This window comes from Sylvia atricapilla, chromosome 13, assembly GCF_009819655.1.
Source record: "Sylvia atricapilla isolate bSylAtr1 chromosome 13, bSylAtr1.pri, whole genome shotgun sequence".
NCBI lineage: Eukaryota > Metazoa > Chordata > Aves > Passeriformes > Sylviidae > Sylvia > Sylvia atricapilla.
Window position 1 is genome coordinate 408,573 of NC_089152.1, and position 13,436 is coordinate 422,008.

The 13,436-nt window shown below is 66.2% G+C and overlaps 2 protein-coding genes across 2 annotated transcripts; both read left to right on the top strand.

Moving 5' to 3' along the window:
* The first annotated feature begins 670 nt into the window (after nt 1-670).
* ANPEP (alanyl aminopeptidase, membrane) lies at nt 671-6,900 on the top strand. The gene is made up of 20 exons (XM_066328134.1): nt 671-1,812; nt 2,080-2,225; nt 2,302-2,438; nt 2,521-2,647; nt 2,756-2,910; nt 2,982-3,095; nt 3,211-3,354; nt 3,429-3,494; nt 3,636-3,701; nt 3,833-4,005; nt 4,086-4,165; nt 4,316-4,449; nt 4,538-4,593; nt 4,711-4,858; nt 4,969-5,060; nt 5,197-5,304; nt 5,390-5,557; nt 5,665-5,805; nt 5,916-5,997; nt 6,554-6,900. Exons 1-20 carry the CDS (start codon nt 1,181-1,183, stop codon nt 6,704-6,706), a joined length of 2,922 nt encoding a protein of 973 aa, XP_066184231.1. The 5' UTR covers nt 671-1,180; the 3' UTR covers nt 6,707-6,900.
* Nucleotides 6,901-11,114: 4,214 nt separating this feature from the next.
* LOC136366815 (mesoderm posterior protein 2-like) lies at nt 11,115-12,991 on the top strand. Its single transcript, XM_066328057.1, has 2 exons — nt 11,115-12,411; nt 12,784-12,991. The coding sequence occupies exons 1-2, from the start codon at nt 11,419-11,421 to the stop codon at nt 12,838-12,840; spliced, it is 1,050 nt and encodes a 349-aa protein (XP_066184154.1). The 5' UTR covers nt 11,115-11,418; the 3' UTR covers nt 12,841-12,991.
* The last annotated feature ends 445 nt before the right edge of the window (nt 12,992-13,436 follow it).

Below are 13,436 nucleotides of genomic sequence, written 5' to 3' on the forward strand. Positions count from 1 at the left end.
CCATCCAGCCCCCTCCCGAGGCGAGCCGCTGGGGGATGCCTTTGGCCGTGCCCGAGGGGCTGTGGGGAGCGCCAGCAGGGGCCGGGGGTGTGCAGGGTGCCTGACACCCTCCCAGACACCTGGGGCCCTTGGTCCTGTGGGGGACTGTCCCCAAAGCCTTTGGCCCGAGCCCAGGTGGGGATGGGACTGGGACAGCCAGCGGTGACCTCTGGGCCTGGGGGAAGGCTGTGCCTAACGGGGAATGCCGGGGACACCCGCAGCATCCAGAGTGATTGGTGCCAGGCACGGTGGCCCTGGAGGGTGCTGCTGGGTGCTGTCAGGGACAGGGCAGGGCTCCGTGAGGACACCGCTCTCATCCCGGTTTGCCCTTTGTCCCAGCTGTGGCTCCTGGCAACACCTGCCCGTATCTCCCTATGGAGAGATCGATCAGATCTTGGGAACAGGACTTCCCATTCCAGTGTGTGACAGTTGTGTAACCCCCCCCACCCTGGGTGGGGACCTCACATGTGCCCACTGGGGCTGGGTGTACAAGGACAGAGTTTGACTGCCGTGCCTCCGGGTTCACGGCCCTGGACTTTGAGAGGGCTGTGGGCAGGGGAGCTCCTCCCAGCTGTCACCCCCACCTTCCCCTGCCACTGCCAGACCCCCGTGCTGCTCCCCACCCCTCGCTTTCCCCGGGTGGGGCAGCCTGTGAGCTGTGCCCCTCGCAGGCAGGGGCGGCGTGGACCCTCTGATAGTGGCACAGTCCCTGTCACACGAGGGTAAATGGGGTGACACTGAGACTGCATCTGGGCTTGGCTGATGGGGACACACGCTGGGCCCTGCAGCGTGGTGGGGATACGAGGCAGCTGGCTACTACCTCCCGCTCTGTCCCTCCTTTTGCAGGGCCAGGCCTGTGCTGGGGAAGGACGCCGGGGGTCCAGGCCCACAGCCCCCCGATGGTCCCACCCCCCACCGCCAGCCCTGCCCCTGCAGCAGCGGCGCCGGGTGTTGGTGCTCCTGCCAGGCTGGAGGGCGGGCGGGTGGAAAGCTCATCCCAGGGTCTGTCACCGCCCTGAACCCTATGGCCACTTAATCCTTCACTCATTAACTTGGACTAATAAACCTCGTGGGAGCGAGAGGCTAAAAGCCGTGCTTGCTCCAGCACCTGTCTCTGCCAGTGCTGCTCCCGCTGCCCGCCATGGCGGCCGGATTCTTCATCAGCAAGACCGTGGGCATCGTGGCCATCATCCTGGGCGTGGGGGCTGTGGCCACCATCATTGCACTCTCGGTGGTGTATGCCCAGGAGAAGAACAAGGGGACATCAGATGTGGGCATCAGCACCACGGCTGGCCCCAGCATCACCACCACCACCAGCGCCAACACCAGCTCCACCACCAGCATCACCACCACTGGCCCCGTCAACCCCTGGAACCAGTGGAGGTTGCCAACTGCGCTGAAGCCAGAGTCCTATGAGGTGTCCCTGCAGCCCTTCCTGAAGCCCGATGCCAACAACATGTACATCTTCAAGGGCAACAGCAGTGTGGTCTTCCTGTGCGAGGAAGCCACCGACCTCATCCTCATCCACAGCAACAAGCTGAACTACTCCATGCAGGGCTCCTTTCATGCCACGTTGCAGGCAGTGAATGGTGGCACGGCCCCTGCTATCTCCAGGACCTGGCTGGAGACTTCCACCCAGTACCTGGTGGTGCAGCTGGCCTCTTCTCTGCAGCAGGGCCAGCGGTACCGGCTGTCCAGCAGCTTCACTGGGGAGCTGGCCGATGACCTGGCTGGCTTCTATCGCAGCGAGTACACTGACGAGTCAGGCAACAAGTAGGTGGAGGGGAGGGGACAGGGTGGGAGCCACAGGGCTGGCCAAAAGTGGTCGTAGGAAGGGGAATGGGGGACACAGGGCTGGCACAGGGCGCTGGAAGGCATGGGCTGCCTTTGAGGCTCCTCTCCCACCAGGACCATGGGATGGATGTGAGTAGCCTCTGTGCCCCCCTTGCATTGTCACGCTGCCCCAGTGGGGATGGGAGAAAGGGGACTGGGGGTGCAGCCTCCATGGGGACCCCCAGGACTGACGGGGTTGGCTCTCAGGCAGGTGGTGGCCACCACACAGATGCAGGCGGCTGACGCACGCAAAGCTTTCCCCTGCTTTGACGAGCCGGCCATGAAAGCCACCTTCGCAGTGACACTGATCCACCCCTCCAACTACACGGCCATTTCCAACATGCCTGCCATAAGTGAGTGGGGTGGGGTGACCCCTCCGGGGGGCTGGGGGCCTGCCAGGGCTGGGGGGTGACCATCTGATCTCCACAGGCACCACGCAGCAGATGATTGATGGGGAGAGCTGGAATGTCACTCACTTTGACACCACCCCCCGGATGTCCACGTACCTCCTGGCCTTCATTGTCAGCCAGTTCACCAACGTGCAGAATACATCACATACCCCTCTGGTAGGACGGGGTGGGGTGCGGCCTTTGCTCGCCTGGGTGGTGAGCCTGAGCCACTGATGAGTCCTGCATCCCTCCTCTCCAGATCCGCATCTGGGGCCGCCCCAAGGCCATCGAGGAGGGCCAGGGCGAGTACGCGCTCAATGTCACCGGCCCCATCCTCAGCTTCTTTGAGGAGCATTACAACACGCCCTACCCGCTCCCCAAGTCTGGTGGGTGCTGCGGGGCTCCCGGGGCACTGGGTTGAGGTGCCCACTGCAGGGAGGAGGACGGTCCAGCATGCTGTCAGTGGGGCACTGACGGGACCCCTGCACCCCCAGACCAGGTTGGCCTCCCTGATTTCAACGCGGGCGCGATGGAGAACTGGGGGCTGGTGACCTACCGGGAGAACTCTCTGCTCTTCGATCCTGCCTACTCCTCCATTAGCAACAAGGAGCGCGTGGTGACCGTCATCGCCCACGAGCTGGCACACCAGGTACCTGCTGCGCCCCTTTCCCGCTCCCCTGACTGACGGCTGGTGCTGAGGGAGTGCCGTGCCCTCTGCAGTGGTTTGGGAATCTGGTGACACTGCGATGGTGGAACGACCTGTGGCTGAATGAGGGCTTCGCCTCCTACGTGGAGTACCTGGGTGCCGACTCAGCTGAGCCCCTCTGGAACATTGTGAGTGCCAGGGACAATGGGCTTGGGGGCAGGCAGGGGGACAGGCACCCCAGGGGCTGGCCCGGGGCCAGTGGTACCTGCAGGGCTGAGGTGGGTGCTGGTGCCCCCTCTGCAGAAAGACCTGATGGTGCTGAACGAGCTGCACACGGTGATGGCCACAGACGCCCTGGCCACCTCCCACCCGCTCTCCTTCCGCGAGGAGGAGATCAACACCCCAGCCCAGATCAGTGAAGTCTTTGACACCATCGCCTACAGCAAGGTGTGCACGGGGGTCCCTGGGCTGGGGGTGGACTCTGGGGTGTCCCTGGCTTCTCTGACCTGCTGTCCCTGCAGGGAGCGTCGGTGCTGCGGATGCTCTCGAGCTTTCTCAGCGAGGACATCTTCAAGGAGGGGCTGCAGGTGAGGTGTTGCTGGTACTGGGGGCCAGCAAGCCCAGTGTGGGGTGGGCATCCCATGGTACAGCCTTCCCCGGTGCTCTAGGGGTGTCCCACACCCCAGACTTGCCCTTGCTCACCTGTCTCTCCTGGTGCTCTCCCACAGTCCTACCTCCACACCTTCTCCTACAACAACACCGTCTACACTGACCTCTGGGTCCATCTGCAACAGGTAGGACGGGGCTGGTTCTCCTGCAGCATCCCCAGCCCTGGCTCTGGGGGGCTGCATGGTGTGACGGGGTCCCACGTGCTGGGTGAGGGTTGTAGCCCTGGCCAAGCCCCACGCTGCCTGTGCCCCTGCAGGCGGTGGAGAACAACAGCCTCCAGCTGCCTGACAGTATCAGCAACATCATGGATCGCTGGACGCTGCAGATGGGCTTCCCTGTGGTCACTGTCAACACCCGCACCGGCACTGTCAGCCAGGCCCATTTTCTGCTGGACCCCACCACTTCTGTGGACAGACCCTCTGTCTTCAAGTGAGTGTGGCAGGTCTGGCTGGGAAATGAGGGGTCAGGGGAGAAGGGCCAGTCCCATCACCCGTCTGTCCACGGCACAGCTACACCTGGATCATCCCCATCACCTGGATGACAGGCAGTGGCCAGGGGAACGGCAACTACTGGCTGACCAAAGTCACAGGTATGGTGTGTCCTGACTGTGAGTGGGGTGTTGCTGCCACCTCCACTGCCATGGCGCTGGTCGGGGTTCCCAGTGCTGGTGGGGGCTGAGCCTGGCCCTCCCTGGTGGGTGGGAGTGCAGCTCTGGCAGAGCCTCCTGTCCCCTTCCCAGACACCAACAGCAACTTCAGGGTGGACAGCCCCAACTGGCTCCTGCTGAACCTCAATGTCACTGGGTACTTCCGTGTCAATTACAACCAGGAGAACTGGGATCAGCTCATCAACCAGCTCAGCACTGACCACACGGTACACGGGGTGCTCAGGGCTGTGGAGTGGGACCCCCCTCACGCCACCCTGCTCAGGCTGCCCTGAGACACTGACTTTGCTCTCTCAGGTCTTCCCTGTGATCAACCGTGCCCAGATCATTGATGATGCCTTTAACCTGGCCAGGTGAGCCCTGCCAGGTGGTCTGGGTGCCGCAGGGGTGAGGGGCTGGATGGGGTGGGTGCCCTGGGGTGGGCAGTGCTGGTGGGGCCGGGGAGGTGACGCTGCCCTCACCCCTGACAGGGCCAAGTACGTCAATGTGACCTTGGCTCTGGACACGACGCGGTTCCTGGGCCAGGAGACGGAATACATGCCCTGGGAGGCAGCGCTCAACAACCTGCAGTACTTCCAGCAGATGTTTGACCGCAGCGAGGTCTTTGGGGCCATGTCGGTGAGTGGTGCAACCCCCCGTGCTGGGGGTGAAGGGCCAGGGTTGTCCCCACAGTGGTGTGGGGGCTGCTGCCAGTTTGTCACCGGGCGCTGACTCTTTCTTGCCCACAGAGATACGTGAAGAAGCAGGTGACTCCTCTCTTCCAGTACTACAAGAACATCACCAATGACTGGAGCAATCGCCCCAGTGGCCTGACGGCCCAGTGAGTACCTGGGGCCGGGCTGGACCCCTGGGGTGTCCCCAACTGCTCTGGGGAGAGGGCCCAGCCCTGCCTGCAGCCCGACTGGCCGGTGGGTGCCCTGTGCTGGAGCCCAGCCCTCACGGCCTCTCCCCCCCAGGTACAACGAGATCAATGCCATCAGCACCGCCTGCTCCTACGGTGTCACCGAGTGCCAGGAGCTGGCCATCAACTACCTGCGCCAGTGGCGGAATGGCACGGATAACCCGTGAGTCCCCAGCAGCCCCTGCTGGCGTGTGGTCAGGCTGGGCACAGCCAGGGGCGCCTGGCACTGACGGCTCTGACCCCCACAGGGTCCCCCAGAACCTGCGCTCGGCCATCTACTGCAGCATGGTGGCCACGGGCGGGGAGGAGGCCTGGGATTTCCTCTGGCAGAAGTTCCAGGAGGCCCCCGTGGTGTCTGAGGCTGACAAGCTGCGCACAGCCCTCACCTGCAGCCCCCACCCCTGGATCCTCAACCGGTGCGTGTGGGCTCTGGCTGGCACTGTGCTCTGTGCCCACCGGCCCATCACCCACATGGTGTCCGCTGCCCCTGCCAGCCCCTCACCCCCTCACCGTGCCCCTCCAGGTACCTGGAGTACACCCTCGACTCTACAAAGATCCGGAGGCAGGATGCCACCTCCACCATCAACAGCATTGCCAGCAACGTTGTGGGGCAGCCCCTGGTCTGGGACTTCATCCGTGGCAACTGGAGGACACTCTTCAGCCAGTGAGCACCGCGGGGGCTGGGGGCACCCCTGTCTGCCTGTGCCCCTTGGGGGTGACACTGTCCCTTCCCCCGTCCCCTGCCCCTGGCTCAGCACATTTCTGCTCTCCCAGGTATGGGGGCGGCTCCTTCTCCTTCTCCCGACTGATTACAGCTGTGACTCAGCGCTTCTCCTCAGAGTTTGAGCTGCAGCAGGTGAGGCTGGACCCTGGCAGGGGCTGGGGGACAGGGGACCACTGGCCTTGGCAGAGCTGCCCTTTGCCAGCAGCCCTTGAGAGGGGGTTTCCTGCGCCTTTTGTGCCCAGGCGTCCAGGAAGTTCTGTCACAGGCTGCTGGGTGCCTGCTGGGGTGGTGGCAGCGATGCCCAGGTGCTGTCAGACTGCTCCTGGGGGCTGTTGGGGTGCTGCATGGGCTGCTGGAGGCTGTTGGGGTGCTCCTGGAGGCTGCTGAGATAGTGCTGGGGGGCTGTCAGGGTGCTACAGAGGCTGTCAGGGTGCTACAGAGGCTGTCAGGATGATGTTGGGTGGTGTTGGAGGCTGCTGGAGGGGTGCTGGGGGTTCACAGAGGCTCTTGGGGTGCTCCTGGGGGCTGTTGGTGCCCTGCCAGGGAGCAGCTGAGAGATGCTGGGGTTGTGCTGGAGTGCTTACAGGGGCTTTTGGGGTGTTCCTGGGTGGTGTCGAGCGGTGCTGGGACCTGCCAGGGGTTGCTGGGCCCACGCCCTGCCTGCTCCAGCCCCATCTCTGCCTGGCAGCTGGAGCAGTTCAAGGAGGACAACCAGGACATCGGTTTTGGCTCGGGGACGCGGGCGCTGGAGCAGGCGCTGGAGCGGACCCGCGCCAACATCAACTGGGTGAAGGAGAACCGGGCGACGGTGCTGGAGTGGTTTGAGGGGCAGACCAAGTAACGAGGGCCTGAGCTGCCCTGGCCACCAGGACGGACCTTCCTCACCCACTCCTGACCCCACTCACTCCATCCCGCGGCCCCTGAGCAGCCCGGTCCTGCCCTGGCACCGGGATGGGGCCTGGCAGGGCACACGCCAGGCTGGTGCACTCCGGGGGTGACAATAAAGGCTTGCCCTGCTTCCAGGGGCACCCTGTGTGCCGGGGGCTGTGCTGGGGGACTGCGACAGGCTGGGTAGGAAGCGCTGCAGACCTGGGGCTGGCCCGGGGCTGTGAGCCCCCCGGGCTTTTAGGAGCCTGGTGCTAAGTGGCTCTGGGGGCTTCGCTGACGCCAGCCCCCAGCCCCTCTGTCTGACAGCTGCGTGTGAGCTCTCCTGCTGGGCCCTGCTCGGGGGGCTGGCACCACGACCCCTCTGCCCGCCCTGCTCCGGGCAGGTGCTGCAGGCTCGGGGCAGGGGCCACGAGGGGACTGTGACAGGTAGGAGAGACTGTCCCTTATGGGCTGCCCTGGGCCCTGAAGGGACAGAGCGATCTTTAGGCACAGGGAGGGGATGGGACCCCCAGGCAGGCGGGAGCTGCGGGTCAGTGGGGCTGGGGAGGGCCTGGGTGGTGAGACCCTCTGTCACCCCAGCCCTGGGGCAGTGGGTTGGGCTGGCAGTGGGCACCGAGCCACGGGCCCAGGGCAGCACCTGGCTGTGTATGTGGGGTGCCAGGCTGAGGGGTGCTCCCCACCCTGCCCGTGCTGGGGCGCAGCCAGCAGGTCCTGCAATAAGGAACAGGGGAACAGCTCCACAGGGCAGCTTTAGTGAGGATCCTGCTGTCTGTCCCATCCTGTGCAGCTCTGCAGCATGGCCATGCCACTGCCTCACTGCCTCACTGCCCCACTGTCCCATTGCCCCATTGCCCCACTGCCCCACTGCCCCACTGCAATGCCACCATGCCAGTGTGGGCTCTGTGTCCAGGGGTGCAGTCAGCTCCAGCCCCACCGAGCCCTGGGCTGTGTCCAGGGATGCAGGAGAGAGGCTGTGGCAGGAGCTGGGGACATGAGCCTGGCCGGGGCGCAGGGACAGCTGAGCTGTGTGAGGACAGTGGCTGTGGGACACCCCACCTTGCACCCCCTGCCATCCACGCCACGAGGGGACCGCAGGAGCAGGGGCTGGGCTGGGGAGGGTCTCTGGGCACCTGGTGATGTGTGGGCACCTGGGATCGGGCTGCAGGAGTCCTGCGGTGCCCCGTGTCCTTCAGTCCTGCCCTGGGGGGCTCCAAGCAGCAGGTGGAAGCCATCCTATCACCCGTGGCTGTGGGGAGGCTCCAGGGCGCTGTAGCTGGGAATCCTCTGAAGCTCCGGGAGGGTCCCTGCAGCAGGGATGTCGAGACCCCCAGGTCTCTAACCCCGTCTCCGGAGCCCCCAGCAGCCCCGGGGCGGTGCCCGCAGCAGGGCTGCACAGAGGTGACCCCCAGGCGGCCGTGCCCGCGCCGGGAGCCCCGCGCAGCTCCGGGAGGGTCCCGGCCACGGGAGGCGAGCCCCAGCCCGCGGCGCCGGGCGGCGAAGCATCGCGGGGGTCGGTGTCCTGGCAGCAGCCCAGGCCCCGGGGGCAGAGGGGACAGTGTCGGGGGCCCGGCGCCCCCCGGCCCAGCCCCAGCAGGGCGGAGAGGTGGGCGATGTAGCGGGTGGCGAGTGCCGCAGCTTCTCCGCGGGACCCCCGCTGCCCCGCCGGCCGTGCCTTCGGGGGGTTCCTGCCCCGAGGGGACACAGCGGAGTCTCTGCAGAAGGAGCTGAGGATGCAGGGATGAGGATGAGTTTTGTGTCTGGCCGTGGCTGGGGACTGTTTTGCCGGCCGCGTCCGGGGTAACCCCGGCTTTATTTGGGTCGGGGGTGCGAGGCGATGCCTCTGCGCCCGCCTGGAGGTACCGAGCTCCCCCAGCCTCGCCCCGCTCCGGGCGGGCGGCAGGAGCCTGGGAATGCCGAGCCCATTTGCAGAGGTGTCAGATCTGACTCCTTTGGTCCTTAATTGGCCCTGCCGGCGCTGGGAAGTGTGTGCGGACCCATTCACACGGCCGTGAGAGATGCTGACGTGCCGCCAGCCCCGCATCGCGCCGCAGCACCGTACTGGATCGCCCCGCACCTCCCCGCACAGCCGCTCTGCCCAGCCCGGGACTTGACCTTCCAGTGCCGGGGCCCCGAGCCGCAGCCCCGGCGCCCAGCAGGGTCCCCGCGGCTCCCTGCCCCCTGCCCAGCTCCCAGCCCCGGCTCCGGCGGCGCTGGAGGAGCTCCGGCTCAGCCTGGCCGCCCTAAGGGCCAGGGGCTGCGGGGTGTCTGGCCGGGGTGCTCCTTCCCAGAGACATCCCTGCGCTGCCCGTGCTGCTTCTGCCCCCGCTGGCCGATGGGCTGCAGCCCCGGACGGCTCCAGACGAACCGAGGGACTTGGGGACCCGCCAGGCTGTGTCCCTGCTCACAGGGGGTCCCTGTGCTGCTGCGGGTTGGGGTCCCCAGGGCACCAGGGTGCACCGTGGTGGGTGCCAAACTCTTGAGGGTGCCGGGGACAGGGACCCCCGGTGCAGGGGGGCTGAGGAGAGCAGGGGCTCAGGGAGGCCATTTGCAGCACTGACCCGTGCCCCAGACACAGCCCTGGGCACGGTTCCTGTGAGCGGTGCCCAGCCCAGAGAGAGGGACAAGCGTGAGTCCCCAAAACCACACAGGTGTCTGAGCCGGGAGGTGCCAGAGCAGGGGTGGCGGGTCCCCAGCGGGCAGGAAGGTGTCCTGGGAGGGTCCCAGCAGGGCAGGGACCTCTCAGCAGAAGAGCTGGGGGCTCCCGGGGGCACAGCCTGAGCCGGGCACTGACTGAGCTCCGTTGTGGTGGCCTGGCCGTGTTGCCTCGTGGCCCTGCACCCTGCTCCATTGATCCAGGCTGAAGGGATGGGGGAACCCACCCTGTCCACCGGGGTGAGGAGTGTGGGCTGTCCTGAAGTCACCAAAAGTTGGGAATAAACCCCTCCGACAATGTAATTTCAGTATTAGAAAGTAGCATTTCTTTATTTCAGTGCTGGGTGTGCAGGAGACATCTCCTACTACACACACCGCAGCTGGCTGACACACTAGTTAAAATCTTTGTGAGTTATTAATTACATTTCCCAAAACTCATACATGTATGCTAAACATTCCGACGGATTCTTTTGCATATTTTTATCACTTTTTGGAGGTTATTTATGTAAGAATAGGGTCTTTTGAGGGTCTCTGGTGCTCGTTTGGGGAACACCCCATTCCTCAAATTATCCAGTTTTGGTCATAGGCCTCCAAAAGAATTTCCCTTTGAATACATTCCAGCTCTCTGGTCTGGCCAAGATGTATCTTCCTACTGGTGCTGCTCAGGGCCGCAGTCTTTAAGGCTAAGATAACCACTTGCACACATTAACACATTAAGCAGTCTTGGCTGAAGCTAAAGTAATTCACAAGACTTAAACACTATTAGTTACAATTAAAGATTTTCCCAAGACTGCGGGGGCTGTGACCCCACGGCCGGGGGCTGCCCCGGCCAGCCCGCAGCACTTGTCCAAACAGGGAGGTGGGAAGCGGCTTGCGGCGGGTGCAGAACTCATTACCCGGGAGCTCATCAGCTAATGCGGCCCAGGAGGGGGCCGGGCAGCGGGGAAGGGGCCGTGCCCGGCCCGGCCTGGGGGGTGCACATCCCCCCAGACACCCCTGCGCCCCCAGACTGGGGCTGGGTGTTGGGACGGGGTGGGCGCTGGGGGCCTCGGACGGGTTGGGCCAGTGCTGGGCGCTGCCGGGGTGTGTACAGAGCGTTTGGGGGTCCTGTGCCCCCAGCTGTATCCCCTCAGCTGTGCCCCCCAACTTAGTGGGGATCCTGGGCCGCTCATGTTCCCGGGGCTTTGCACACCCCGTTCGGAGGGTCCTGCGCCCCGCCGCACCAGCGGGCTGTGCACAGCCACTTCGGGGCTCCTGTGCCCCCAGATGTGCCCCCCGACCGGGCTGTGCCCGCCAGCTCTGGGGGCCCGTGCCGTGCCGTGCCAGTGTCCCCTCGCTCCCTGATGGATTTTCCGTCCCTCGGCGGGGCCGTTTCCCGGGAAACCTTCACACCCGGCAGCCGCAACACCTGCGGGGCCTGGGAACGCGCCGGGGGGGCTCCTCCCAGCCCCGAGCCCGGCCCTCGACACCCGCCGCCCCTGCGGCTTCCAAAGGCACGGCCAGCACCGGGCAGCGCAGAGGGCCCGTCAGGGGCCATCGGCACCCCCAAACCGGCCGGGGGGTGTCCCACAGAGCCGCAGGGTCAGCCCCTTCTCTGGGGTCCCGCTGCAGGGGGACACACGGGGACGCGCCACTGCAGACCCACTGCAGACCCCCCTGAAGCCCCATCAGAGCCCTAGTGCACCCCAGTGCACCCCAGTGCACCCCACTGCGGACAGCGCTGCAGCCCCATCGCAGCTCCCGCAGCAGAGCCGCTGAGACACGGCTGCGGCTCCCGTGTGGGTCCCAGCCCCGTCCCCAGCCCCGCGCGGGGCCGAGGGGCAGCACCGAGCAGCTTCACACCTCTGGGGTGAAATTCGTCACCCCGCGTTCACAGCCGCGGCCCCCGGCCCCCCCTGGACCCCCGGCCTTTGAAGTGCTGCTCCCGCAGCCACGAAGCGCCTCTTCACACCTCGGGGCCGGCATAAAGCCGGGGCGCCGGGCAGCCGCCGGCACTCGGCCCCCAGCCCCGCCATGGCCCACACGCTGCCCGCCGCCGCCCCACCGCAGCACTGGGGTGACCGCGGCCCCGCAGACCCCCTGGGCTACAGCAGCAGCTCTCCCGCAGCATCGCCCGACTCCTGCGGGCTCGCGTCCCCCGCCGCCGCTCGGGGCCCCTGCCGCGGGCACGCCGCGGCCCGGCCCAGGGGCAGGAAGGGGCTGCGGGCCGCCGGGGCGGCGGGGCTCCCGCGGCAGAGCGCCAGCGAGCGGGAGAAGCTGCGGATGCGGCGGCTGGCGCAGGCCCTGCTGCGGCTGCGGCATTACCTGCCGCCCGCGCTGGCGCCCGCCGGGCAGAGCCTCACCAAGATCGAGACCCTGCGCCTCGCCACCCGCTACATCGCCCACCTCTCCGCCCTGCTGGGGCTGGGCCGGGGGGCGCCGGGCCCCCGACACTGTCCGCTCTGCCCCCGGGGCCTGGGCTGCTGCCAGGACACCGACCCCCGCGATGCTTCGCCGCCCGGCGCCGCGGGCTGGGGCTCGCCTCCCGTGGCCGGGACCCTCCCGGAGCTGCGCGGGGCTCCCGGCGCGGGCACGGCCGCCTGGGGGTCACCTCTGTGCAGCCCTGCTGCGGGCACCGCCCCGGGGCTGCTGGGGGCTCCGGAGACGGGGTTAGAGACCTGGGGCTCACCGCCCTACATCCCTGCTGCAGGGACCCTCCCAGACGTACTTGGGGGTCCGAACATCGGGGTGGAGACCTGGGGGTCTCCCTCCTACATCCCTGCAACCGGAACCCCTCCAGAGGCGCTTGGGGTTTCCAACATCGAGACGGAGACCTGGGGACCGCCACCCTACGTGCCTGCACTGGGGACCTCCTCAGGGCTGAGCAAAGCTGTCACCTCCACTGCGTCCCCCTGGCTGACCCCTCCCCACTCTGCAGGGGCTGGGGCCCCCCCGGATCTCCCTGGTGATGTCCTGGACATGGGACTGGTGCTTTCAGAGTTCGTGGGCACAGGGACAGTCACCCAGGTACGTGCTGGTGGGGATTGGGGTCACTCTCATCATGGGGCTGGCACGGCGCAGGGATCAATCCCCCTGAGGGCGGTCCCAGAGTCCTCTTGGTGCGGGGCAGTGCAGGAGCTGGTTTTGGGGTAACAACAGCCTTGTCTGGGCTGGGGAATGGAGGGGTGAGCTCTGCTCTGTGCAGAGGGTCAGGTGGATCCCCCAGCCTGCCCCGTCTCTCATGTTTATGGGGATCCCGTTAGTGGGGACAGAGTGGAGTCCGTTGTCCTGTTTGTCCCTGCCTAGGGCCACGTCCAGTGGGTGGGCTGTCACTCCCACGACCCCAGCCCTGCCTGCACCTCTGTCCGGCTGCTCACCCTCTCCCTGTCTGCTCCTCAGGATCTCTCTGCGGACCTGCTCTCGCTGCTGGAGGCTCTGTTCCCACCAGAGCACTGACCCAGATGCGTCCCCGAAGCACCCCGTGCCCCTCGATGCCTGTCTGGACCTCTCAGCCCTGGGCACAGCTGCAGGAACAAGCTGCCCCGCCGGAGCCTGGAGCCGTGCTGGACGCGCCGGGTGGCGGCGGCGGGATGTGAATAAACCCTTGTGCCCTCTCTGAGTGTCCGTGTGGCTGCTCCCAGGAGCTGGGATGGGCTTTGGCATGCCTGGGGTCTCCTCTCTGGGCTGCAGGGCTGGGAGAGCAACTTGGGGCAGCATCAAGAGCGACCCTCCCCTTGCCTTCCTGATCCCGGGCCAGGAGGGCGAGAGGACTCCCAGCACCCTCCAGATCCGACCTTCCCACCTGGCAGTTCTGGGGCTGTGGGAGCTCCCAGTGCAGCGGGAAATGGGTGGATTTGGGGTCCAGCTCAGTGTGGGGTTGGGGCTGAGCCCACGGGCTGGAGACCCTGCCAGGAGCAGAGTGTGGGAGCGTGTGCTGGGGACCCTGTGCCCCCAGCCCCCTTGGTGGCTCCCTGAAGTCTGGGGTCCCCATTAGCAGGAGGGTGTTGCGACCTGGCAGCCATGTGCTAACGTGTCAGGGGAGTATCCTCCCG